General features: G+C 45.7%; 1 protein-coding gene across 1 annotated transcript in view; it reads right to left on the bottom strand.

Annotated features, from left to right (window-relative positions):
* NUP133 (nucleoporin 133) overlaps positions 1-25829 on the bottom strand; it is a 1231428-nt gene that overhangs the window by 482983 nt on the left and 722616 nt on the right. The window contains exon 17 of the mRNA XM_078648729.1: positions 7853-7952. Coding sequence (XP_078504855.1) covers positions 7853-7952 — 100 coding nt within the window. The remainder of the gene's footprint in view (positions 1-7852; positions 7953-25829) is intronic.

Genomic DNA, 25829 nt, shown 5'->3' with positions numbered 1-25829 from the left:
CCTCATCCCTCATCTGCAATGTGAACTCAGTTACCTGCTGAGTTAGGTAGGTTCACAAGTTAATGCTGCTGTTGTGAATAACACAGGGCCCATCAACTGACTTGGTCATGAAGAGTAGTTCATGCAAATAGGGGAAAGATCTCTCTTCTGGTCCAGCGTGATTACCTGAGCGAGGGGCTGCGGATGGGATGGGTGTATGGAAAAGCTTCTTTTTGTATGGTCACCCCAACGTTTTAAACAGATGATGCAGGTTTTTCGAGACTGAGGCATGATAACCAGACTGCAGCATCAGTGCCCTGACCCTTAAATGTGTATTCTTGATCAGCTTATCCAATCGGTATAAGCTAACTTACTTCTAAGTCCCAAGAATACGGTAACAGGGGTATCCAGGACATGTAAGTTAGAGTGTTCGCTCAGGGACTGCAGCACTTATTGTGCCATCCTGAGGGGGAACAAGGTAAAACACGGCTGCTGGTCTGCTACTGCAGACTAGTAGGGCAGTTTATAACTTCGTACATGTCTTTGCCGTTTTAAGCAAAGGCAAAGCCCAAACTCTCTTTTTAATGTGTTTAAGTCACCTCTACAGCTGCCTGTTGAGTCCTAATGCAGGGTCAACATATTAAAAAGTAGAACGTGTTTAACATGTTCTGGCAGCAAAAACCTGAAATTGGCATTTTTGCTGCAAGAAAGATTAGTAGCCCCATTGGCGAGTGCAGAGTTACACATAGATATCTAAGCTGTGCTAACCTGTGAATAGGACTACCAAAGTTGGTACTCCAAGGTATCACAAGGTATCGACCAAGCTGTTACATTAGAACCAACTTGATGCTCAAGTCGAAATTAATGTAACTTGTTGCATGCACCTTTTAGAAAATTGCTACTCTGTAGCCTGCGTTTTCACTGATGCTAGCCACAAGACAGCATTTTGCCTGCCTGAGACATGCATACAGCTCCCAGGATAGGCAACAATAGAGCCCTGGCATTGGAAGAGTTGTCACCTCCTCCATTAAGGGAATCACAAGGGGTGTACACCCAAAAGACGAGCTTTAAAGGGGAAGCCACCTTTGAAGAGGAAATGATGACCACACTTGAGTGGGGCGGCTCTTTTGTTTGGGTAGACAGGTTGGCATCATGGACAGAGAGGGAGAAACACTGGCCAGATTGTTTTTCCCGTTGGCATGTAGACTCTAAGGCAGGCTACAGAGCTCTTTGGAATGAGAAAGTGCCATCTTGAGAGTGGGCAGAATGGAGCTCTCTGGGATAGCTGGATGCCAAACTTTTTACAGGAAGTTTTCATCAGGCAGGAGGCAACCTAGTAGCCCATTGGCAAATGACAGTGGTTTCTCATGAGGGCACTTTCTGGACATGAAAGGGCACCCCTGGCACCCAGAACTCAGATCAGATGTGCCTAGAAGAACAGAACCAAAGGAGGACTGTCCTGCTGATCATGGTACTGGCGAAGAAGAGGCAGCACCAAATTTGGACAGCATCTGCTGTGCCTTGGGATAGGGAAGGAAAGGACTGTGTCTATTGTGTCCTGCTTGAGAAGACACGTCTTCCAAGGGCAGCTAGAAGCAAACACTCCAAGAGTCAGTTGGCTGACTTCCTGTTCTCAGCACAGAGCCAAAAAAGCAGAAGATGCCTGTTGGTGCGAGTTGGAAGCTAACATCACTGCTTGTCATTGCCATGCAGCCTTAGAGATGAGTACCTAATGCTCAAAAGTTGCACCGAGTCTGCTGGACCCAGAAAAGTTGTTTAAGCGCAGCTTGATCACAAAGAAGGAAAGTTATCGCCAAAAGAAGGAAACCACTGTGCCAGGCAACTGGTAGCCCCATGGCGCCTGTAATTCTGCTGACCCGGGTAAGACTTTGTGGGACGTAGACCTCTGTGGTCATAATCACTTCAACAGAGGTGTGGACCAAGGAGTGGCCACAGGAAGACCCTTGCACATTATCCTTGAGCATCTTCAGCATCCTGTATCCCTTGCATCAGAACACTCCCAAGATATCAATCGTAAGGAGACACTTATGCTGGAACTGGACTGTAACTGCTTTTACAAAAGAGGTAACTGTAGTGTTGGACCTTCTTGTTCCCCTTGAATGTCTCCCGGCCGCAATTGGTCGCCTAAAATAATTATAAATAACTAAATTACACTCTGGCAAAGTTTTTCTTGAAATTCGTTGAATTTGTCAGTATGTCAAAAGTCTTGAGTTATCACTTATTGTAAAATCCAAATCTCCAGAACCCCATAGTGGATCTTTTTCATTTTGATGTCCATAGATTCATAAAATATACTCTTTTTATAAACTGGTGTCATATTTCTTGAGCGTCGAGTTTCCTTCTCATTTAATTGCTTTGGTGATGTTTAAATGCCTTAAACTTGTTCCTTTGTGTAACTGACCGCTCAGAGCTACAGCTACCCAGGGTTGAGCTAAGGTTTGACAAACGAAACCTGACTAGTCTTAAAGAGGTTGGTAGTGTATAGCATGGTGAGGTCACACACACACACCGTATAATACACCCCATTTCCTCACAGTCGGGTACCAGAAGTGACAGATCACTGACACAATATCGTAATACAAAAATATTGTCAAAAATATCCATTACAGACCTATTGTGTCCCTAGACTTATAATGGTAAGCACAAAAATATCTGTACAAAAATGTGATTCTCACTAATAATTAAAAAAAAATATATATATATATCTTTTTTTATATCATTTAAAATTGTAAATGAGCAAATCTTAAATATTTAAATTTATAACATTAATATAATGAAAATTAAATCAAATTAGATTATATAAATATATACCTATATAAATGCACACACTTGTTATATATATATATATATACACACAACCCAACTTGCCTCCAAAGTGCCTCCAGCACAGACAGGTACGCAGACAGCAAAAACTGGCCTGAGTCAGGCTTCTTCTTTACGAATGCTTTTTATTAATGCTTCAAGTGGTACATATCTTCAGACACGTTTCGGGCACGTCCGTGCCCTTGCTCACTGATGACAAACGGTGATTGAGCACTGTGATTTAAAAGGATCTACTATGCATTTCGCGCCAAACAGTGATAATGCCTAGACATATATATATATAACGCAACACTTATTCAGAAATATATACTTAACATGATGTATCTTTTTAATTTACTACCATATATATATATATATATATATATATATATATATATATATATATATATATATATATATATATATATATATATATATAAATATATATACACACACACATATATACATGAGAACACATAATTATGAAAATAAACAAATATTATTAAATGATATATTTAAAAAATATTAAGATGTGTATTTAAGTCTTGCAATAGTAGATATACTATTTTCACTCCAGTTTATGCAACAGTAGTGAAAGCATAAGATTTCGGAGGGGTTATATTTACTATTCCCACTTCAAACAGGTAAACAGTAGGGATAGTACTGGACTTAGGAAGGGTAAGATTTACTATTCCATCTCCAGTCTGTGCAACAGTAAAGAAAGTGTTGGACTTTGGAATGGGTACATTTACTATTGCTACTCCAGACTACGTAACAGTAGGGAAAGTGTTTTACCTAGAATGGGGTAATATTACTATGCCCACTCCAGCCTTACACTTTAGAGAAAGCATTGGACTTTGGAGGGGTAAGATTTCATACTCAAAATTCAAATTCAAAAATCTTTATTCGACCTATATGTAGGTCATAAAAGAAACCATAGAAGTTAATACAGACAAATATAAAATACAAATAGATAAAACTAACAGGATACAAGTACGACTCTACAATATATATGCTCTAAGAGAGAGACACTGATAAAAATACAATGAATTCAGGCATATGCTTAAGAGTTTCTAAGACCTACATTCAGCTAAAAGTTGCATAAAAAATTATAAAACACTAGAACATTGTGAAGTCACCCTATCATTATTTTTCTTGCCCCAATGGCTGATTTCAGAAAGTCACAGATGCAATAACAAATTTCAGGCAAACCTAAAAACTGTAAGTAGAGCATAGCTACTCTACACCCTTGGAATCCCGATTTACATAACAAGGGTTTCAAAACGTGCTTACTTGCAAAACTGTACAAATTGCAAAAACATATAAAGTGCAAAAGTGTTTGTACAGATTGAATGTCACATGCACAAAATTATACTATATTTCCCCATAAGTCAGAGAAACTTTTAAAACAAAGGGACCAATATATTGAACCTGCCCTGAAGCGAAAAAGAAGTGATCGCTCCCATTGCACGAGACCGGTGACTAAAGTTGTATAATAATTCAAGACTGAGGATTTACTATCTTGATTTTCATTCTTAGATCTTCTCAGTGCCCCAGGAATGTTATCACCTTTTACTTGTCAGCTTTAGAAATACTGCTGAGCTCAGTACACAAGGAAGACAATCCCAGGGTTGCTAGTGACCCGAATATATCTCAACCATGGAATGGAAAAGCCTTTGACGTTGTGACATTCAAAAATCAGATCCCTGCATAACGTTGCTGCCGGATTTGTCCAGATACTGGCCCACAACCGAAGAGGCAACAGGATGACCTTATCAGAAATGGAACCCAGGTTCAACTTTAAATGGACAATAAAGCTATAGGTAGTAAGCGGTAAGTTCAACAACCAATGAAAAAAACGGTTTTCCTCTGCCTGTAGGGAGCAACTTTTATTAAAACGCCACAAACCTGACCCGTAGGCAGCAGCACTAATGCACTGGTAATTACACACCATCAATGCTGGCGAGACAGTCCCTCTAAGGACAGGTCTAATAAGTTTACAAACTATTCCAGAAGTTCTACTAAGTTAGAGACTAGAATTGTTAAGCTGGGAGTGCCAAGACCCTGAGGAACTAAAGGTGAAGCCCAGATAACAGAAGTTATCAGAATTCGTAATTACTTGCCCATTGATGGTAATTTTATTTAACCATAATTTACTAGGTGCACAGGACATTATATGTGACTTAGTATAATTAATTTTTAGATCAAGATCTTGCATAAAAAGAGCAAAACAGTCCACCAGCTGCCTCAGTATTAGGAATAAGAGGTAAACGGACTGCATCGTCAGCATAGAGTAAGGCAGGTACCGGAGTGCCTGACATTTTTGGGGTGTCTACTTGAGTGGAAGTTAAGTGGACTGTTAACCGATCTATACATAGGATAAAGAGCAGGGGTGCCAATATGCACCCCTGCCGCTCTCCCCTCCTCAGTGGGAAATCGGGTGAGAGCATGCTGTGGGCGTTTATACACACTCTAGCTGAAAGATCTGCTTGTAAGGAATACATAAAATTCACATGGGGAGGGTCCACTCCTTGATCCAGCAATATTAGCCACAGTTTGTTCCTGTACACTAAATCAAAGGCAGTGGACAGGTCCATAAAGGCAAGAAAAATGGGACAACGTCTTGTGTAGATGTACTTGTTAACCGTCAGAGCTAGGTTCAGACACTGCTCATTTGTATTTAAATTTGGACGAAATCCTAATTGAAAAATTTGAACGAATGCCCTTATCAGCAGCCTATTTGACTAAGTAATCGTATATAACTCTACCAATAACTTTAATTGTTTGATTGATAAGTGAAAAAGGACAGTAGCACTTGGGATACATGCAACTGATTTTTGTTAATATGGACACAATCGTTGATGTGGTGGTTTCCAATTCCCACTAAAGTCTGTGCAACAGTAGGGAAAGCATTGGACTTCGGAGGAATAAGATTTACTAAACGCACACACACACACACTCCAGTCTGTGCAATGGTAGGGAAAGCGTTGGACTTCAGAGGAATTACATTTACTATTCCCATTCCAGTCTGTGCACTAGTAGAGAAACTTCACTTCAAACACATTACATATTTGAATAGCCTTATTAATGTAGAACAAATATAAAAATCTTTAATATGAACATTAATTAACCCCCAAAAAATATATGAAAAATAAAAAACAAATTTACATGATTAAACAATTTATTAGTTATCAATTAAACCAAGTATTACATATATATTATATATGTATATTAATATCCCACACAATAGCCCCACAAACCTAGCAGCCCACACTTAAAATGGAACTAAAGTAAGTATAACACAATTAACATAATTGATAATCAATTCATAATTATTTAACTAGTTATCATTGAATTAAAGTTCCATCCTACAAACCTAGCAACCCGCGACAAATATATCTAAAATAAATCAATACTACATAATGTACATAATTAATTCGCAATTAAATAATTAATAATTAAATAATTCATAATTACTTAACTCCCCACCCTATTTACATAAGTATTAATCAGTCCAATAATAACTAATAATTAACAATTAGTTTATTATTAAATTAACTTCCCGCTCTATTACCCTACAAATCTAGCAAGCTGCTACGAATCTATAAATTACTAGTAGCAATTAAATTAGAAATGATAAATCACTTAAAATGACAAACTATATTAAAAAATATTACTAACAATTTTACCAACAATAATCACAGAAAATATATGACCTGAAACACATTAAGATAATTAAATAACGTTAATTTGTAATACTGTACTATTGAAAATAATAGTAACAACAATATTCTTAATAATGATACCTGGATAAAAACGATATTCTTGACAACAATATTTCTGTATCAGAATAGTTTTGAAACTAGATATTTTGTCCAAAGACCTCTGTGGCAGTATTGAAAATAGGTGTGCAATGTTGGATGGGGCACAAAGAAAACATGGACCATTGTTTGACAGAGCGTTGACAGAAACACAAAAATGTTAACAAAATATGCTCATGTCCTAGCAGCCAATGAAGTGTGGCTTATAATGCCAATTGATGTTGCTTGAGCTGTTACCCTCCTCCATTCTAACCATGCAATCCCACTCACTCTAGTTTGATGATGTCTGAGAACATCATCTTTTGAGCAGCGTTGTATTATGTCTTTGTTGTGCTCCCCCAAGGCAGGGATATTCCTTCAGGGAGACACTGTAGATTTTTCTCAGGCCTCATCCTCCCAACACCATTATGGTAAGCACAGAAGTGCATCCTTTAAAAAGATGCGCTTGGAGGGCACTACTGGTACAGTCCCAAATGCATACAAAAACCCAACTATCTTAACAAAAGGCAATCTGCCTGCCATTGAAACTAGTAAATTGATCCACTTGTCCACTTTACTGTGAAAGTTATAAAGAAAGTTATCTAAAAAAGTGCACCAGATTATTCCACAGGTAGTCTGCTCTAGTTGTATACACACTGAATGCCAAATATTTAAATGCCAGGGCTGCACCACCATAGTCGGACCTGGCACAAAAGGCAAAATACTTTGTTCCTGATCTAACCGATGATCTACCCAGATATTTACTTAAACTTGTACGGGATTTCCACTAATCATGCAAGGACATCTATAGGATCAGTGAGAACTAATGCCATCATACACAGATGCCACCCCAGGCATTCCTACGTCTTAACCTTGCAGCCCTACTACCAAATGAACCATAAGCAGCTCTGTGGCCAAAGCAAATAGTAATGCAGGCAATGGACAGCATATAATAAGATAATTTATATTCTTCAAAGTGATTTGTTACAATGTAACAGTTAACACAATAAAACATGGTAGGTGGGGACACTATGTTTTGCCGATGAGTGTGCCACTCAGTTACTGCAATCCAACATGATTATGCTATCAGAGTCATTAGTTGTGGTTGCATATGTTCTACCGATTGATCTTTCTCTATGTGTTGCTAAAAAGGTAAATAAATAGAATTTTGAAAAACACAAAAAATATTTTTGTTGTCCATATAGAAAAAACCTTCCTACATCAAATATTCATGAAACCACTGTTCTCACCTGTCCAAGGGATATATTCTGGCTCCTTTTCTGAGCGATCGTCTGCTCTAAAGAGCGAGCTTCTACTTTGGCGGTACTGATTGGCCACGTGCAGCATATCCTGAAAATACATGAAATAATGAAGCAAGAAGAAAATGTTCTTCAGAGCAGGCGTTAATAAACCACTCATTTACATATCTTTGGTTGTCAGAGTAGATGACATCTTACCAGTGGCCTCACTTAATCAAAACACTAAGGGGTTGGGAAGTAACATCAAAAACCTTAGACCACCCCCACAATGACATCACAGGCTATACAAACACACGACCTTTGAACTTTGTGGCATCTAGGATGTAACTAGGCTGGAATCATTGTAAAATTTGCTTTTAAAAACAATTAATTCACTGTCATTTTGCTTTTCATATTTATATAGGTTATACCCAGCCTTAACCTCTCTTTCACCTCTGACGTATTCTGCCTCACTGGCACTACTAAGCAAGGATTTATAAATGACTTGCGCAGCGCCTGGTAGTCAGTCAGCATTTCTTACATCTTTTTCAAGGTCCTTTTTCATTCATCTCATGAGACAGCTGTGCACCTACAAATATCAGTTTCAGGTGTCTGTCACATTTAATCTAATTTGAAGCAATTTGTTAAAAAAATCCATAAAGGAAATGATGCACACTGTGAAGCTGTTAGCATTATAAGCTCACTGCTAGTTGAGAGGGCATGCTGCAGCTTTGCATGGTTATACTGCACTTAGATTGTTTTGCTAAATAGATTTGCGCAGACTACTAAAGCAGTAAAGAATGTGGTGTAATCTCGGACAACCTACTGCAGAATGTGGGTACCACCTATGGTTGACTGAGGTCGGGAGGGAGCTGTATCAGACTACTTGTGACTACCCCTGGTGCAAAAAAGGTTATTCTCGAAGGGAACTAGGGTAGAGACAAGCCAGAACTGGACCCTCGGATCTGGTTGGACAGCATTAGCATGGCTAAATTTGATTTATGAATTGCATGCTTGTTTATTTTTGTGCTTTAGGGGCATGCAAGAAAATGATGTCATCTGGATAGGAGACAACTGATCATGCTGGGTTGGGTAGTAGGTCTGGTGAAACTTCAAATGCAGTAGCAGCAGGACCCTAGCATGGACCTTACAAGGATACATGTGTGTATGCCAGAAGTTCACTGATTCTGCTGCCCTGGAATTTCTGTGAGCCTCATAGTTGGGACCGGAAAATTTCCAAAAGCAAGTGGACAGTGAATGTGAGATACTTCCGGTTCTCCCTCCACGAGCACATGTAGACTGATAACTACGAGGTCCTCCCTTTCCTCTTAGGCTACCTTACTCTTCAAGAAGAGCAGCAGAACAAGGTTGGCAGACACCTTTGAGTGTTACTAAGTGTAAATGAGAAAAGGAGATCAGGATGAGGGTGATAAAATCGAAACCCAAACAGCCCTTGGCAAAAGCATCTCACGCACATTTATGTACCACCAGTTTAGAAAGCGCACATGCAGGTTTTTGAAAGATTAGTAGGCACTCACTAATGAAGTCGAAAAGAAATTATTCCCCTAGGAAGATACCTTTGATCTAGACTGTTTTCAAAAGAGATAGCTAAAGGATCCTGGAAAAGTACATGGGAAACAATGGCCAGCAACTGTGAATTGGTATAAAGAATCAAAATGGAGAAAACACAAGCCGCAAATGCAGCAAGTGAAGCAGACCCATGAGAAACTCCAATTCCTAATTAATGAAGGGCAGGGTTAGAGTTTGAGCCCCTAGTGACTCACTCCCTTCTTACTTATTTTCTTATATTACCATTGAAAAATCTGAACCAGAAGAGAAAAAAAGGGGAAGTATAAATTGAAAGTCCTAAGTTTCCCCAGGCCAACAGGCAATACTTTGGGGTCGGGGGAGGAGGGGTCTCCAGTACAAGGGCACAGAGACAGGGCAGCATTGGGTACCTGGCTGGCACTAGGGTTAGGAAGCTGATGGGAGTGAAGCGATAGAGAACAGCATGCACACAACAAGAGGCTGACTCGACAATCCCACACACCCAGTTTTGGTCTCGGGTCGAATCTCTCCTGATAGGACCGCAAAAACATTGAGATCAGAAAAGTGTATTAACTGGAGCCTCAATTCCAGGATGCCTGTTAAGGTTCACATACACCATCCTATAATAACACAGTTCAAGACTGGCCCCAAGAAACCCCAACGCCATCCTTCCCCTCTCAGGAGGAAGAATGACCCTTCATTTTCCTTGGTCCCCCAAATACTTGGACAATATCAACCAACAGTTTCACAATATCCTTGACAATCCTTTAAGATTCTATGAAGAGTTACAGTCTGTGAGTGTACCAAGCCTTACTGGGCAGATATGAATCAGTTGCTGTGATTGGTGGTGCTGAGTGAAGTGAGAGATTGGTTGATTGAGAAGGGTGGTTGGCCACAACAGGCACCTTTTGATGATGCTGCCTTGGGGGCAGCTAAGCCCAGTCTGTTAAATGCGGTGGTGGAAGTGAGTCAGTTCAAAACTAATGTGACAAAGATTTCAAACTGCTAGCAGAATAAAAGAGCGCCAGGCAGATTACTCGGATTAGTTCAAGGGAATGTTCAAGAGATGTGCAGGCATTAATCATCCCTATGAACAAGCACATGAAGCTTCGCAAGACCTCTGCAACTCCCTCGCCTCCTACTTCCACAACAAGATCGCGGACATACACAACAGCTTCAGCACTCAACCAACGCACGCCACGACCGAACCGCCGCCCCCCACCACCACCCTCCGCGCCTGGACCCCGATCAGCACCAAAGACACCATCCGCACGATGAACTCCATCCACTCCGGATCTCCGACCGACCCCTGCCCTCACCACGTCTTCAACAAGGCCGACGCTGTCATCGCACCCCACCTGCGGGACATCATCAACACCTCCTTCGACATCGCCACCTTCCCGGAGAGCTGGAAGCACGCCGAACTCAGCGCTCTACTCAAGAAACCATCAGCAGACCCTACCGACCTCAAGAACTACCGCCCCATCTCGCTGCTCCCGTTTCCGGCCAAAGTCATCGAGAAGACCATCAACAAGCAACTGGCCGCCTTCCTCGAGACGAACGGCTCCCTCGACCTCTCGCAGTCTGGCTTCCGGGCCAACCACAGCACCGAGACCGCCCTGATCGCAGCTACAGATGACATCCGAGCCCTGCTCGACAACGGAGAAACAGGGGCCCTCATCCTCCTGGACCTCTCCGCGGCCTTCGACACTGTCTGCCACCGCACCCTAGTACAGCGCCTCAGCAACGTCGGAATCCAGGAGAAGGCACTGAAGTGGATCACCTCCTTCCTCGCCGGAAGGACACAGAGAGTCCGCCTCCCCCCGTTCAGATCGGAGGCCACCGAAGTCATCTGCGGCGTTCCTCAAGGCTCCTCGCTCAGCCCAACTCTCTTCAACGTCTACATGAGCCCCCTCGCAGCCATCGCACGCCAGCACAACCTGAACATCATCTCCTACGCAGACGACACTCAGCTGATCCTCTCCCTCACCAACGACACCGCCAGAGCCAACCTGCACGAAGGGATGACAGACGTAGCCAAATGGATGTCGAACAGCCGCCTGAAACTGAACTCGGACAAGACGGAAGTCCTCATCCTGGGATCCTCACCCTCCGCCTGGGACGATTCCTGGTGGCCCCCCGCCCTGGGCAGCGCACCCAAACCAACTGACCACGCACGCAACCTGGGCTTCATCCTGGACTCCTCCCTCTCCATGACCAGACAAGTCAACGCCGTCTCCTCGTCGTGCTTCAACATCCTGCGAATGCTACGCAAGATCTTCCGATGGATCCCCACCGAGACCAGGAAGACGGTCACCCAGGCCCTCGTCACCAGCCGTCTGGACTACGGCAACTCCCTCTACGCCGGTACCACCGCCAAACTCCAGAAGAGACTTCAGCGGATCCAGAACACCTCAGCACGACTCATCCTGGACATCCCCCGCCGCAGCCACATCTCCGGACACCTGAGAGACCTGCACTGGCTCCCGGTCAACAAGAGAATCACCTTCCGGCTCCTCACCCACGCACACAAAGCCCTACACAACCAAGGACCAGGATACCTCAACAGCCGCCTAAACTTCTACGCTCCCACGCGCCAGCTTCGATCGACCAGCCACGCCCTCGCCGCCGTCCCCCGCATCCGAAGAGCCACCACAGGAGGAAGGGCCTTCTCCTACCTGGCCGCCAAGACTTGGAACTCCCTTCCGACCCACCTCCGCCTGACCCAGGACCACCTCGCCTTCAGGAAGCAGCTCAAGACCTGGCTGTTCGAGCAGTAGAGGTCCCCCCCCCCCCAGCGCCTTGAGACCCTCCGGGTGAGTAGCGCGCTATACAAATGTTCTGATTGATTGATTGATTGATTGAAGCTGTGGGTGATGCCTTTGTGCAGGGTATGCTACCAAATGCACAATATGCATTGGATGGCAAATGAAAGGTTTAGTCGAGTTGGTAACTGTTGCTAATTATTGTGTATCAGTACAGGAAAGGAACAAAGATACTAATAGGTCTATATAGGTCTATATTAATGTCTTTACAGATGCAACCGTTTCAACAAATTGCCAAAGAGAGGGGAAGTTGAACCATGAATCGAACAGGAGATCAGCTGGGCGATGAGTGGACTGGGGGGCGGGTGAATTAAGGGCAAGAAAGAGGGGAACACAACCCCTGGGAGAGGCTCCTGTATTCAATAGTGGTCAATAAAGTCACTGGAATTGTGATTGTCCAAATGTAAGAAAACAAGTTACTTACCTGCAACTAAAGTCATCCAGTATTGGCATCTTTCATAGAGTCACATGCCTGAATCATTCCCCGTGGGTGAGGCGGGAGTCCCACGGAAAATTACAGAAGTAGCGCCATAGATAAATAATAGTAGTAGGCCAAAAGAAAAAAGCCTGGGGCCTAAATCTTAGTAGCCTATCTACCTCATTATAATAAAAGAACCAAAAGTCAGCTCCAACCAATCAGCTACCAGCACCCACTAGAACAATCTCAGCAGAGCCAGTTCTCCTCAGATTTTCAAGTGGGAAGTAAGTATCCCAAATTATAGAGAACTGACTCGCCGGGGAGGAGGGTGGGTGCATGTGAATCTATGAAAGATACCAATACTGGATAACTGTAGTTACAGGTAAGTAACTTGTTTTATTATCCAGTATTGTGGTATCTTTCATAGATTCACATGCCTGAATCAGAGTAGCAAGCAGTATACAAAGTATACAGTCGATTGCGGATGGTGGGAGACAAGTGTTCATAAACTCCCAAACTGCATCCATAAATCAGAGTTATTTAGAATACATCAAATGAAACATGTAGACAAATATCAATATATGGATATATATATATATGGATATATATATATATATATATATATATATATATATATATCTTTAGACACATAAAATTGTATGTAATATGAATAGTGATAGCCATAGAACAGTATATAAAAGAAAAGAGGTACCTGAATCTGACCTTAAAGAAAGATGGCATAGGACAGCCTGTCCAACCGCTGCATGATCTTGATGTGCAGATTGAAGACAGTAATGCTTTGTGATCATGTGGACATTCTTCCATGTCGCAGCACAACAGATATTTTCCAGAGTCACTCCAGCGAACAAAGCTGTAGACGCTGCCATAGTTCTTGTAGAATGAGCCTTGGCTTTTCTCAGCAAAGGTTTGTTGGCCTTGTCATGGCAGAAATAAATTGTAGATGCCAGCCATCTGGCAATTGTGGCTTTCGTGACTGCATTTGCAAGTGTTGCTTGGCCATAGGCCACGAACAGTTGGTTAGATCGTCTGATGTTTTTTGTTTTTTGTAGGTACAATTGTAAACAGCGCTTAATATCCAGAGAGTGTAAAGCTCTTTCCGCTGGAGTGGAAGGATTCGGAAAGAAAGTTCTTAATCTCAACGGTTCATTCAAATGAAATTCTGACTGTACTTTGGGCATGAATGTAGGGTTTGTCCGAAGGGTTACGTAGTCCTGAGTAAAATGTAGAAATGGTTCTTTGATAGTGAAAGCTTGGATTTCACTAACCCTTCTTGCGGACGTTAGAGCCAAAAGGAGGGAGACCTTCCAAGTGAGGGATTTGAGTTCAGTTTTATGGATCGGCTAAAATGGATATTTAATTAACTGCGCTAACACATTGTTGAGTTCCCACTCCGGAGGAGGAGCTCGTTCTGGAGGGAAGGCTCGGAAAAGCCCCAACATGAATTGTTTGACCAATGAAGACTAACAGAGAGAAGGAAGCTTAGCGCCCTTTCTGAATCTGGAGAGTGCAGCTAGATGGACCTTGATCGATGAAAAGGGAAGGCCAGACCTGGCTAGAGAAAGCAATAAGGGAGAATTTGCTCCGCAGGAGCTTGAACTGGGTGGCTATTATTCGCCTCACACCAACAGCAAAAAGGCTTCCATTTTAGACGATAAGTCTTGATAGTGCTCTGGGCTCGAGATTGTGCTAAGATTTCATGGCAGTCTTGTGAAATGTTAAGGTCCTTGAACTCTAAGAAATCAGGAGCCATGCGTGTAAATGTAGAGACTATGGGTCTGGGTGAATCACTTGACCTTTGTCCCTCTACAACATTGTGGGTGTTGGGAGAAGGCGAATCGGCTCATCCTGAGATAGTAACAGAAGTTCCTGGAACCAGTACTGCCGTGGCCACCCGGGAGCAATCAGGATCACACGGCAACCCTCCAGCTTCATCTTGCAGATTACTCTGGGGATTAGTGGTATTGGGGGAAAAGCATATGCACAAATTCCTGACCATCGCATGAACAGGGCATTCCCCCATGAGCTCTGTTGAGGGAACCTGCTGGCGTAATGTCTGCATTTCTTGTTCTCTCTTGTTGCGAATAAATCCAGTGCTGGCTTGCCCCAAGCCTGGAACACTCTGTTCACTTGGTCCTGCTCTAGTTCCCACTCGTGACAGTTCGATTGGGACCTGCTCAACGTGTCCACCACGGTATTGTGGAGACCTCTGACGTGCTCGACCCTCAGGGTTATGTTGTAGAGTGTGACCCATTCCCACAATTCTTGAGCCTCTTGCGACAGAGTTGTTGATCTTGTTCCTCCTTGTTTGTTTACATAATACATGCTGGTCGTATTGTCGGTGCGGACCAGCACTGAGGAACTCGCAATCCTTGGAAGGAATGCTTGTAAAGACAGAAAGATGGCACGTAGCACCAGACTGATGACATGATGTTGCTTGTGTACTTGAGACCATTTTCTCTGAATCTGTAAATCTTGCAGATAACCTCCCCATCCCTCCATAGAGGCATGCATCGTTAAAACAAAGTCTGGAATGGTCTGAATGAATGCGAGATCTTGTTCTAAATTCGTTATCTGCGACCACCATGCAGAGTGTCTCTCATACGCCCTAATGGTATCGTGGAACGAACCCACAGTTTGTTGCCATTGAAGATGCAGCTCCTATTGAAGGTTTCATTTTGAGTCTTGCCAGGGGTATGAGATTTATTGCAGAAGAGCACATCCCAAGGAGTGAAGCAAACATCCGGACAGAAACTGACCTTTTTCTTGAGTTGAGTTGTAGGTGGCTTTTTGATAAATTCCAGGGTGTGACCGTTGGTTACTAGGTCCAGAACCCAACGATCTGAAGTAATGTCCTACCACTTGTCTACAAAAGCTGAAATTTTCGCACCCACTGAATTGGAGTTAATTTGGCTGGCGCCCTGTAGAGATCACTGTTTCCTGTTAGTGTCTCGAACTTGATTCTGTGATCGCTTTCGACCACCCTGACGGGAGAAACCAGCTGTATTGGATTGCTGGTAAGATGACTGGTTTTAAGTTTGTCTATATTAGGGTTGGTACTGCCTGTTTTGTTGGTTTTGGTATCCTCCTCTTGAGGAAAAACCACATCCTTTGGCGCCTCTGAAAGATCCGCGCTTGTATTGAAGAGAGCCTAACGATCTAGCGGAGAGGGATTCATCAATGTGTTTACCAAACAACAATTCGCCGTCATAGGCCATGTCTAAAATCTATGTTTGCACTTCAGGCCTGAAAGTGGTGGCTTTTAGCCAACCTTGACGTCTGAGTACTGCAGCCCCTGCAAGCTGACGAAAGTTGGTATTCACAATGTCCAGTGCGCAATCTATCGTCTCAGATGCAGCACGTTCTCCTACTAGCAAAACTTTCCTTGCTTCCTGCCTCCGGTCTTCAGAAATGAGGTCAATAAGCCCAGCCATATCTGACCACATTTGACGGTCTTAACAACAGATTATTGCAAGGGAATTAGCTGCTCTAATGGAGGCCGCTGCCATGGTAGATTTTCTTTTGCTTATAAGGTCAAGATGACACCCTTCCTTGTCAGGCGGTGTAGTGATTGGTGTTGCCGGGTTTTAAGATCTCTGTTGGGCGGCTTGAGAAATGACTGAATTTGGTCGTGGATAGCCAATCAGACAAGATGGGCTGTTAGCAGGGGAACGATATTTCTTTTCTTTACGGGGATGCACTGCTGGGATGGATGCAGGCGTCTTCATTATTTTAACTCCTTCATTCCAGATATAGTCAACGATAGGAACAGCTCTAGTGATTTTCTTGGACTCTTCTTTGAAATCATGCAGGAAGCATTCTGTCTGTTCGACCATGACAGGCAGTTGGAATCTGGCTGCTGCTCGCTGCATTACATTGTGAAAGCCCCCGATATCTTCCGGGGGCGAATACGATGGTAGAGGAAGCGGCGGAGAAGGAATTGGTATCATGTACTTGGCCCAAGGCTCTGTAGTACGAGTATTATCAGGCAGTTTGCCCTCTTCAACCTCATCTTCAGAGGAGGTAGTGTGTTCTCCCTGCGGAGGAGGGCCCGAAGGCTGAGGCACTGTAACAGGAACCTCAGGTTGAGGTAAAGGATCAGGAACCATCGCTGGTAGGGGTGGATTTTCTGGAACAGCCTGTTGTGGGGGAAACCTCTGCCGGTAATCCGCCAACATGGCCTGTAGATCCTGTATGAGACTAGGAGGTAGGTGGCTCATCTCACGCTGGCGAGACTCTCTACGATGAACTCTATGGTGTGGAACCATAAGTTCCTCCTGATAATATTGTTCCTGGTAATTTCTTCATAGTCATCGTCTTGACACTTGATGTGGAGCTCAGAAGGATGGTGAGTTATGCCAAACGGTCCCTCATCGTCTTCGTCCTCATAGTCATCATCCTGAACGTACGTTTCTAGGAGATGCGAAGGCATAAGCGGGGAAATCTATCATCTATAATCCTGGCTCTAAAAGGTCTTGAGTTAGAAAAACCCAGATGATATAGGGGTTGACTGCGTAGGACCGACTGTCATAGTTGATGTGCTAGATTGAACAGGTAAGTTAGTCGTCGACGGGATCGCCGTTGACGGGCTCTTCCTCGACGGGCTCTTCGTCGTCGGTAATGTTAATGTTGGCGCCGTCGTCGACGGGGCAGACATCGACGACTTAGACTTCGTCGACGGTGAAGGCTTGTCAACGGTACCATTGTGGACGTCGACGGTAACTTAGTCAATGATTTCCTCGTCGACAATTCCTCAACGGCGGACTTCTTGGAAATGATAGTTATTCTCGTAGACAGAATAGGCGAAGTTATTGCCGTCGTCGAGACAGTAGCCGTCAACGATGGAGCAGAAGAAGTCACAGAAATCGTCGATGGAGTCAAAATAACTGATTTTACAAGCCTTTTACTCACAGTTTTTGAAGTAGACACCTTCTTAGACTCCTTGCGAGCTGAAGACGGGGGAGACAGTGTTGACCCAGTGGAAATGATAGGAGACCTCTGTGAAGGATCAGAAATAGGATGGGAAGATGTATGGTGTTTTCTTCCCTCACTTGAAGAGCTGTCATGGGATCTAGCCCTTTTGCTAGAAGTTGAGGCTCTGTCATCCTCCTCAGCCGAAGAGGATTTGAGCCACAAAACCACTCTTGACTCTCTATCCCTAAGAGTTTTAGTAGGAAAGGTACGGCAGATCTTGCAATCCTTTGCCTCATGCTTAGGATAGAGGCAGTAAATGCAGTCCTTGTGTTGGTCATCAACATGGACCCTCTTCTTCTCACAGGTCCTGCAGGGCTTGAACAAAGCTTTCCTGTCAGACATAATGGAGTTGAGGTGAAGAAAACTGAGTGGCACTCAGGGAGACTCCCTTCCACACTTTCTTTTACTATAATGAGGTAGATAGGCTACAAAGATTTAGGCCTCAGGCTTTTTTCTTTTAGCCTGCTACTATTATTTATCTATGGCACTACTTTTGTAATTTACCGTGGGACTCCTGCCTCGGCAACAGGGAATGATTCAGGCATGTGAATCTATGAAAGATACCCCAATACCGGATAACTTCTAATGCCACCACAGAGCCCGGGGTTCCACCATTCACTCAAATAATGCAGTCCAATACTCAGATTACTAGGACAGCCCAAGAGGCGCCAACTGCTCAGTGAATTCTTTGATTTCACTCAACCAAAATGGCTTATATGTGAAGTGTGTGATAAATGACATCATGTTCTCGATCCTAGTTCTATCACTTAAGAACATACAGCAGATAGGTATGCTTTTATGTTGAGTCCAGCTTCACATGTGACCCCTCTAGGTCAAGACATGCTATGCACATTGAACTGTACAATCTAGTGTACTGGGGATGGGATACACCTCGACATGCCTTGGGCACAGAAATGAAGTTTTGGCTGTGCTGGGTGAACCGTTGGGGAGAGAGGATGAGGGGGATGGATCGATCAAAAATATGCAATGTAAAATTCTCAAAAGAACTGTTTAACCAAGTGCCTCCTTCTTTAAGGCCTGAACATGCGAATGATGTGGGGTCTGTGATCTGACACTTCGCTAAAATTAAGGTTAATCCAGTTAAGAAACTTGCTTGAATTCTGTTGAATCCTCTTCACCCAAGCTGAAATTCGACTGCCCATCACCTCCTTAATCAAACTAGGAATGTTAATGCTTACTGCAAGCCCTAGCAATACATCTGTACTCCCAATATAAAAGGTAGGAAGACTAATTGTTATACATTTGTGGAGAATGTGCATGTAATTGTAACATTGTAATACCTAGCTTCACAGTAGAGCCCAACCCTACTACGATTCTATCATGCATTACTGCCTCTGGAAAAAAAAGAATTGTGTTCTGCTTTCTTTTCCAATCTCATCCACAAAGAAAGCCAGAACCCATTAAAAATCCAAATTGGTGGGGGGAAAATATTGCAGTCAAGGATCACTGAGTCCCCTGCCATCTTTTAGCAAACCCTTAAAAATAATCTTTAGACCCTGGTTTTTCCTGAAGAGTCTACTCTTGTTCAGTAAGTTGATTTTTGTTACTCCTTTCTGCCACCCAGGATCAATGCAAGGTAGATTTGATATATTTGCTCACCTGTTTGGTGGCTGAATTCCTGCATTGCCCTTGCCATAGCTGGGGTGGGGTGGGACGTCATCCCCCAGCATACACCAATTAGCAGGAGGAGGGGCCCAGACTGCTTAAGGCGCTTAAAAGCACTAGAGGATTCCTGTGACATGGGTCCTGTTTGGTGGTCGCATTCTTGCATTTCCCTTGCCGTAGCTGGGGTGGGACTTCATCCCCCAGCTTACACCAGTTAGCAGAAGGAGGGGCACAGGCTGCTTAAGGCACCTTAAAGCGCTAGAGGATTCCTGCGGCGCGGGTCCTGTATGGTGGCCGCATTGCCCTTGCTGCAGATGGGGTGGGACTTCATCTCCCAGCATACCACCAGTTGCAGGAGGAGGGGCACAGACTGCTTAGAGTGCTTAAAAGCACCAGAGAATTCCAGGGACGCGACCTGGCCAAGAGCAGGCCAGTCCGCATCTAGCATTGGCTGGGGTGAGCCACCTCTCTAGGCCTGCAACTGGAAGAGGGAATCTTTGTAAGGTAATATTTCTATTCTGGTTCCATCGAACAAGCTATTTGTGCAGTCTTTGCGTCCATTGGCAATAATGGTAAAAAGGAAGGCCAAAGAGATTCCCATGGGAGGTTGTTGCTAAAGAAACCATGTAATCAACCATCGGATGACAATACATTGAAAGCAATTAATGAGTTAATAGAGGAGGTAGAGTCCATTTTTAAGCCTAGTTCGGTGCCTTCTAAGCTCAAAGAACAAGCATTGAAAATGCAATAGGTCTCGCAATAGAAGAGTTTGACATTTTTCGTTTTGCATATGGATGAGTGGCGTTGCGTGGATGAGTGGCGTTGCGTGGATGAGTGGCGTTGCGTGGGTGAGTGGCGTTGCGTGGGTGAGTGGCGTTGCGTGGGTGAGTGGCGTTGCGTGGGTGAGCGGCGTTGCGTGGATGAGCGGCGTTGCGTGGCTGAGCGGCGTTGCGTGGCTGAGTGGCGTTGCGTGGGTGAGTGGCGTTGTGGCGTTGCGTGGGTGAGTGGCGTTGCGTGGGTGAGTGGCGTTGCGTGGGTGTGTGGCGTTGCGTGTGTGTGTGGCGTTGCGTGTGTGTGTGGCGTTGCGTGTGTGTGTGGCGTTGCGTGTGTGTGTGGCGTTGCGTGGGTGAGTGGCGTTGCGTGGGTGAGTGGCGTTGCGTGGGTGAGTGGCGTTGCGTGGGTGAGTGGCGTTGCGTGGGTGAGTGGCGTTGCGTGGGTGAGTGAGTGGCGTTGCGTGGGTGAGTGAGTGGCGTTGCGTGGGTGAGTGAGTGGCGTTGCGTGGGTGAGTGGCGTTGCGTGGGTGAGTGGCGTTGCGTGTGTGAGTGGCGTTGCGTGTGTGAGTGGCGTTGCGTGTGTGAGTGGCGTTGCGTGTGTGAGTGGCGTTGCGTGTGTGAGTGGCGTTGCGTGGCTGAGTGGCGTTGCGTGGCTGAGTGGCGTTGCGTGGCTGAGTGGCGTTGCGTGGCTGAGTGGCGTTGCGTGGCTGAGTGGCGTTGCGTGGGTGAGTGGCGTTGCGTGGGTGAGTGGCGTTGCGTGGGTGAGTGGCGTTGCGTGGGTGAGTGGCGTTGCGTGGGTGAGTGGCGTTGCGTGGGTGAGTGGCGTTGCGTGGGTGAGTGGCGTTGCGTGGGTGAGTGGCGTTGCGTGGGTGAGTGGCGTTGCGTGGGTGAGTGGCGTTGCGTGGGTGAGTGGCGTTGCGTGGGTGAGTGGCGTTGCGTGGGTGAGTGGCGTTGCGTGGTTGAGTGGCGTTGCGTGTGTGAGTGGCGTTGCGTGTGTGAGTGGCGTTGCATGTGTGAGTGGCGTTGCATGTGTGAGTGGCGTTGCATGTGTGAGTGGCGTTGCGTGTGTGTGTGGCGTTGCGTGTGTGTGTGGCGTTGCGTGTGTGAGTGGCGTTGCGTGGCTGAGTGGCGTTGCGTGGCTGAGTGGCGTTGCGTGGCTGAGTGGCGTTGCGTGGCTGAGTGGCGTTGCGTGGCTGAGTGGCGTTGCGTGGCTGAGTGGCGTTGCGTGGCTGAGTGGCGTTGCGTGGCTGAGTGGCGTTGCGTGGCTGAGTGGCGTTGCGTGGCTGAGTGGCGTTGCGTGGCTGAGTGGCGTTGCGTGGCTGAGTGGCGTTGCGTGGTTGAGTGGCGTTGCGTGTGTGAGTGGCGTTGCGTGGTTGAGTGGCGTTGCATGTGTGAGTGGCGTTGCATGTGTGAGTGGCGTTGCGTGTGTGAGTGGCGTTGCATGTGTGAGTGGCGTTGCGTGTGTGTGGCGTTGCGTGTGTGTGGCGTTGCGTGTGTGTGTGGCGTTGCGTGTGTGTGTGGCGTTGCGTGTGTGAGTGGCGTTGCGTGTGTGAGTGGCGTTGCGTGTGTGAGTGGCGTTGCGTGTGTGAGTGGCGTTGCGTGTGTGAGTGGCGTTGCGTGTGTGAGTGGCGTTGCGTGTGTGAGTGGCGTTGCGTGTGTGAGTGGCGTTGCATGTGTGAGTGGCGTTGCATGTGTGAGTGGCGTTGCATGTGTGAGTGGCGTTGCATGTGTGAGTGGCGTTGCATGTGTGAGTGGCGTTGCATGTGTGAGTGGCGTTGCATGTGTGAGTGGCGTTGCATGTGTGAGTGGCGTTGCATGTGTGAGTGGCGTTGCATGTGTGAGTGGCGTTGCGTGTGTGTGTGGCGTTGCGTGTGTGTGTGGCGTTGCGTGTGTGAGTGGCGTTGCGTGGCTGAGTGGCGTTGCGTGGCTGAGTGGCGTTGCGTGTGTGAGTGGCGTTGCGTGGCTGAGTGGCGTTGCGTGGCTGAGTGGCGTTGCGTGGCTGAGTGGCGTTGCGTGGGTGAGTGGCGTTGCGTGGCTGAGTGGCGTTGCGTGGGTGAGTGGCGTTGCGTGGTTGAGTGGCGTTGCGTGTGTGAGTGGCGTTGCGTGGTTGAGTGGCGTTGCATGTGTGAGTGGCGTTGCATGTGTGAGTGGCGTTGCATGTGTGAGTGGCGTTGCATGTGTGTGTGGCGTTGCATGTGTGTGTGGCGTTGCGTGTGTGTGTGGCGTTGCGTGTGTGGCGTTGCGTGTGTGAGTGGCGTTGCGTGTGTGAGTGGCGTTGCGTGTGTGAGTGGCGTTGCGTGTGTGAGTGGCGTTGCGTGTGTGAGTGGCGTTGCGTGGGTGAGTGGCGTTGCGTGGGTGAGTGGCGTTGCGTGGGTGAGTGGCGTTGCGTGGGTGAGTGGCGTTGCATGGGTGAGTGGCGTTGCGTGGGTGAGTGAATGGTTAGCTGTTGCTTATGCGACGTATAGCACTTAATACTAAAGTAGGCAGACCTTCTTAGCCTTTGTGAGAATAATCGCAAAATAAAAATAAAAACCAGATCAAGTCAAGGACGCAAACGGCACCATGCTATTGTTTATTTACTCAGATGATATGCATAAAAATGTAACTTGTGAGCACGTTTCTCTAACTCTCCAATAATCCCATTACAACACTTTGTACAAATGAGATTGGGACTCATCCTTCCGAAGTCGAGAAAAATGTGCAACGCTGTGTTGAAGTTAATTTTTTTAATTAACAAAATGCAAATAATGTGGAGAGATTTCAAGTGATTCAGGAATGGGGGCCCTTGTAAAGAGAAAGTACGGCCGGCCTGGGCAGTGATAGGGGAGGAGGGAGGAGAAATGCGAGTCACGGCAGCAGCAGCCTTTGATGTGCCTGCCGGCCGGCCGTGAATAATTAGGGGGTGAGAAATGCGCTCGGAGGGCTGCCTTTGATGTGGTAATGCGAGGCAGGCAGGCAGGCGGCTGGTGGCATTGTGCACACGCTTTTTAGGGCTTGCGCAAGCGCAATGACCTAAAAAGCACATGCACTTGAAGGAATCGCCAGTGGAATCGCCAGTGGATAAACACTGGATAAGCCCCTATAGAGCTTCGCCAGCTATGCGCTGAAGCGCATCAGCAGGCGAGCCCTAAAAAGGGAACCACTGGCGAAGATATCTGAGAAAAAGAAATCTGATAATGCTGGTAAACCACAAGAGTGTCAAGTTAATCGTTCCCCCAGTGATGCCAATGGATGTGTTCAAAGGGAGCCACTGCCGATCAAAGCAATTTGTGAACCTGCCACTTTAGGTGATTCAGGCAATATCATGGTTGTTTGACCTGTCAGTCTTAGGGTAGTCTTCCACCAAATTGTTTGCTTTTGACCTCCATATTTTTACTGTATCTTTTTGTTGGCCTTAGCACTCTGAACACTTTACCACTGCTAACCAATGCTAAAGTACATGTGCTCTTCCCTAACCATGCTTGTGATTGGTGTATACCTGAATGGCCTATTTAATGTCCCTTGTAAAGTGGTACACCATGTACCCAGGGCCTATAGGTTAAATGCTACTAGTGTGCTTGCCATATTGATTGTGACACCCACAAAAGTAGACTTCCAAAACTATCTTAGGTCTGCCACTGCCGGGCCTGTGTGGGCAGTATACTGTCACTTCGACTTGGCCTTTAAAACTAATTTCCAAGCCTGAAACTCCCTTTTTATGACACATAAGCCATCCCTAAGATAGGCCCTAGGTAGTCCTATGGGCAGGGTTCTATGTAAGTAAAAGGTAGGACATGCACTTTTCAGTAGCATGTGCAGATAAGTGTGGTGGGTTGGGGGCGGGGTGAATGTGACAAACGACGGGTTAGGGTATGTAAAATAAATAAATAAAACCACTCACCTTGCACTCGATGCCGCGAGCGCAAGGTAAGTGCTTTTATTTATTTATTTATTTTCTTTATTTATTTTACATTCCCTATCTCATTGTTTGTCACTTTCAACTCCCCACCCCCGCCCACTGCGCTTAACTACACGGGCCGCCACTGGTACTTTTATATTTGGCATATCCTGGTAGTGAAACAGCCCATTTCATTTTTCACTAATACTCTTAAGCTGTAATTCCTGATCAGAGAGGAGTAGCTTTTTTGAAAACTTTTTATTGTGGTCAAGAAAAGAGGGCATTTTGAAATTACATGGCTACTGCATTGTTCAATACATACAAAAACAAATATCGTCAGTACTACACACATTTCTAATATATATTGCACTTCAGTCGCTATTATTGGAATATTGCTGTTGTCATATCGCTTCACCCCCACCCCCCCATCCCTTCACTCAGATATGTCTTCCGTTTCATGCATAGGTGGGTCCCAGATAGAGCCCCTGAATGTGTTCCAGGCCCCCCATACCCTCTCCCATTTCCGGGGGCATCCTCGGTGAGTGTATACTACCCTTTCAGCTAACATAGCTTTGTCCATATCTCTACACCAGTCTCCGGTGCATCTTCGGATCCCCATTTCTTAGCAGTATTACGTTTGGCAAACATCATCCCCAACACTACTCAATCCTGAGCCGGGTGTGAAAGATCATTTGGTTCCCACAGGTTTAAGAGACAGCGCCTCGGCTACAGCACAAGGGACACCCCCGTAACCTGTGATATTGTACGCATCGCCTGGACCCAGTAGGTTTCAATTTGCGGGCACTGCCATATGGTGTGGTAAAAGGTCCCCTCCTCCCCGCATTTGCGTAGGCAAAACCGATGTATGGCTCTCCCTATTGTGAAGAGGATTACACTGGCGTAATATGTACGGTGTAGTATCTTTAACTGCACTAGGCGTAGTCTGGATGATATGGCTACTTCCCGGGGAGACGACAGCGCTGTCTGCCAGTCTGCATCCTCAATATTTCCCAGATCAGTGGACCATTTATGTCTGAGTGCCAGCATCTGGTCCGCCGTGTTGTTAATTAGTTTGCGATAAGTTTGCGATAAGTGAAGGACATGTGTTCAGTCAATAGTCTATCCTCTAAGGGGGTGGCTTCTGGGATGTCAGTACCAGGCGTAAGAACCGAGTGCAGTGCGTGCCTAATTTGCATGTATCGGAACTACTCCGTGGGTGCTAGTTCATAGCGGATCCTGAGCTGTTCGAACGGAACCATTTCTCCCCTCTTCCATAAATCCCCCACCGTGGAGATACCTATGAGATCCCAAGCCTGGAATCCCTTATTGTTTTGAAGCCGCCCGAGCTGCCGTGCGGACCACAGTGGTGTCATCTGCGTGATAACACCCTTGCATTTTAACCGTACCTGCGCTGTGTACCATATATGGACTGTGTGTGCGGTCGGTCCAATAAGGGAGGTTGATCTACTTCTGTCGTATAGCACAGACATGATTCCCGATTCTCCCAGCCCTTGTCTGTCAACCTGGAACGCTGGTTCTGTCTGAGGTGCGTGTATCCACTGGTTAATTATTTTTAATTGGGCCGCCCAGTAGTACAATTGTATATCTGGAAGGGCTATCCCGCCGTCATACCAGCTCCTCACCAACTTTCCCTGTGCTATGCGCGCTGGTTTATGTCCCCAGAGCAGATTGGAGACAGCCGCCACTATCTTTTTGAAATATTTTGGCGGCACAGCAAATGGAGTGTTTTCCAAAACGTATAAAAATCTGGGAAGTGACATAATTTTAAAAAGGGCTGCCTTGCCCAGCAAGGTCAGCGGCAGGCCGTGCCAGTGTGTCACTTCTCGCCTGAACCGTTCCAGGGGGGGCCACAGATTTCTTTAAAAAAAACTCTTCTGTTTGGGGTGTCACATAAATGCCCAGATATTTA

Source organism: Lissotriton helveticus, chromosome 6, assembly GCF_964261635.1.
Source record: "Lissotriton helveticus chromosome 6, aLisHel1.1, whole genome shotgun sequence".
Lineage (NCBI taxonomy): Eukaryota > Metazoa > Chordata > Amphibia > Caudata > Salamandridae > Lissotriton > Lissotriton helveticus.
The sequence above is the reverse complement of the archived record's forward strand: the minus strand, read 5'-3'. Positions and strand labels throughout refer to the sequence as shown.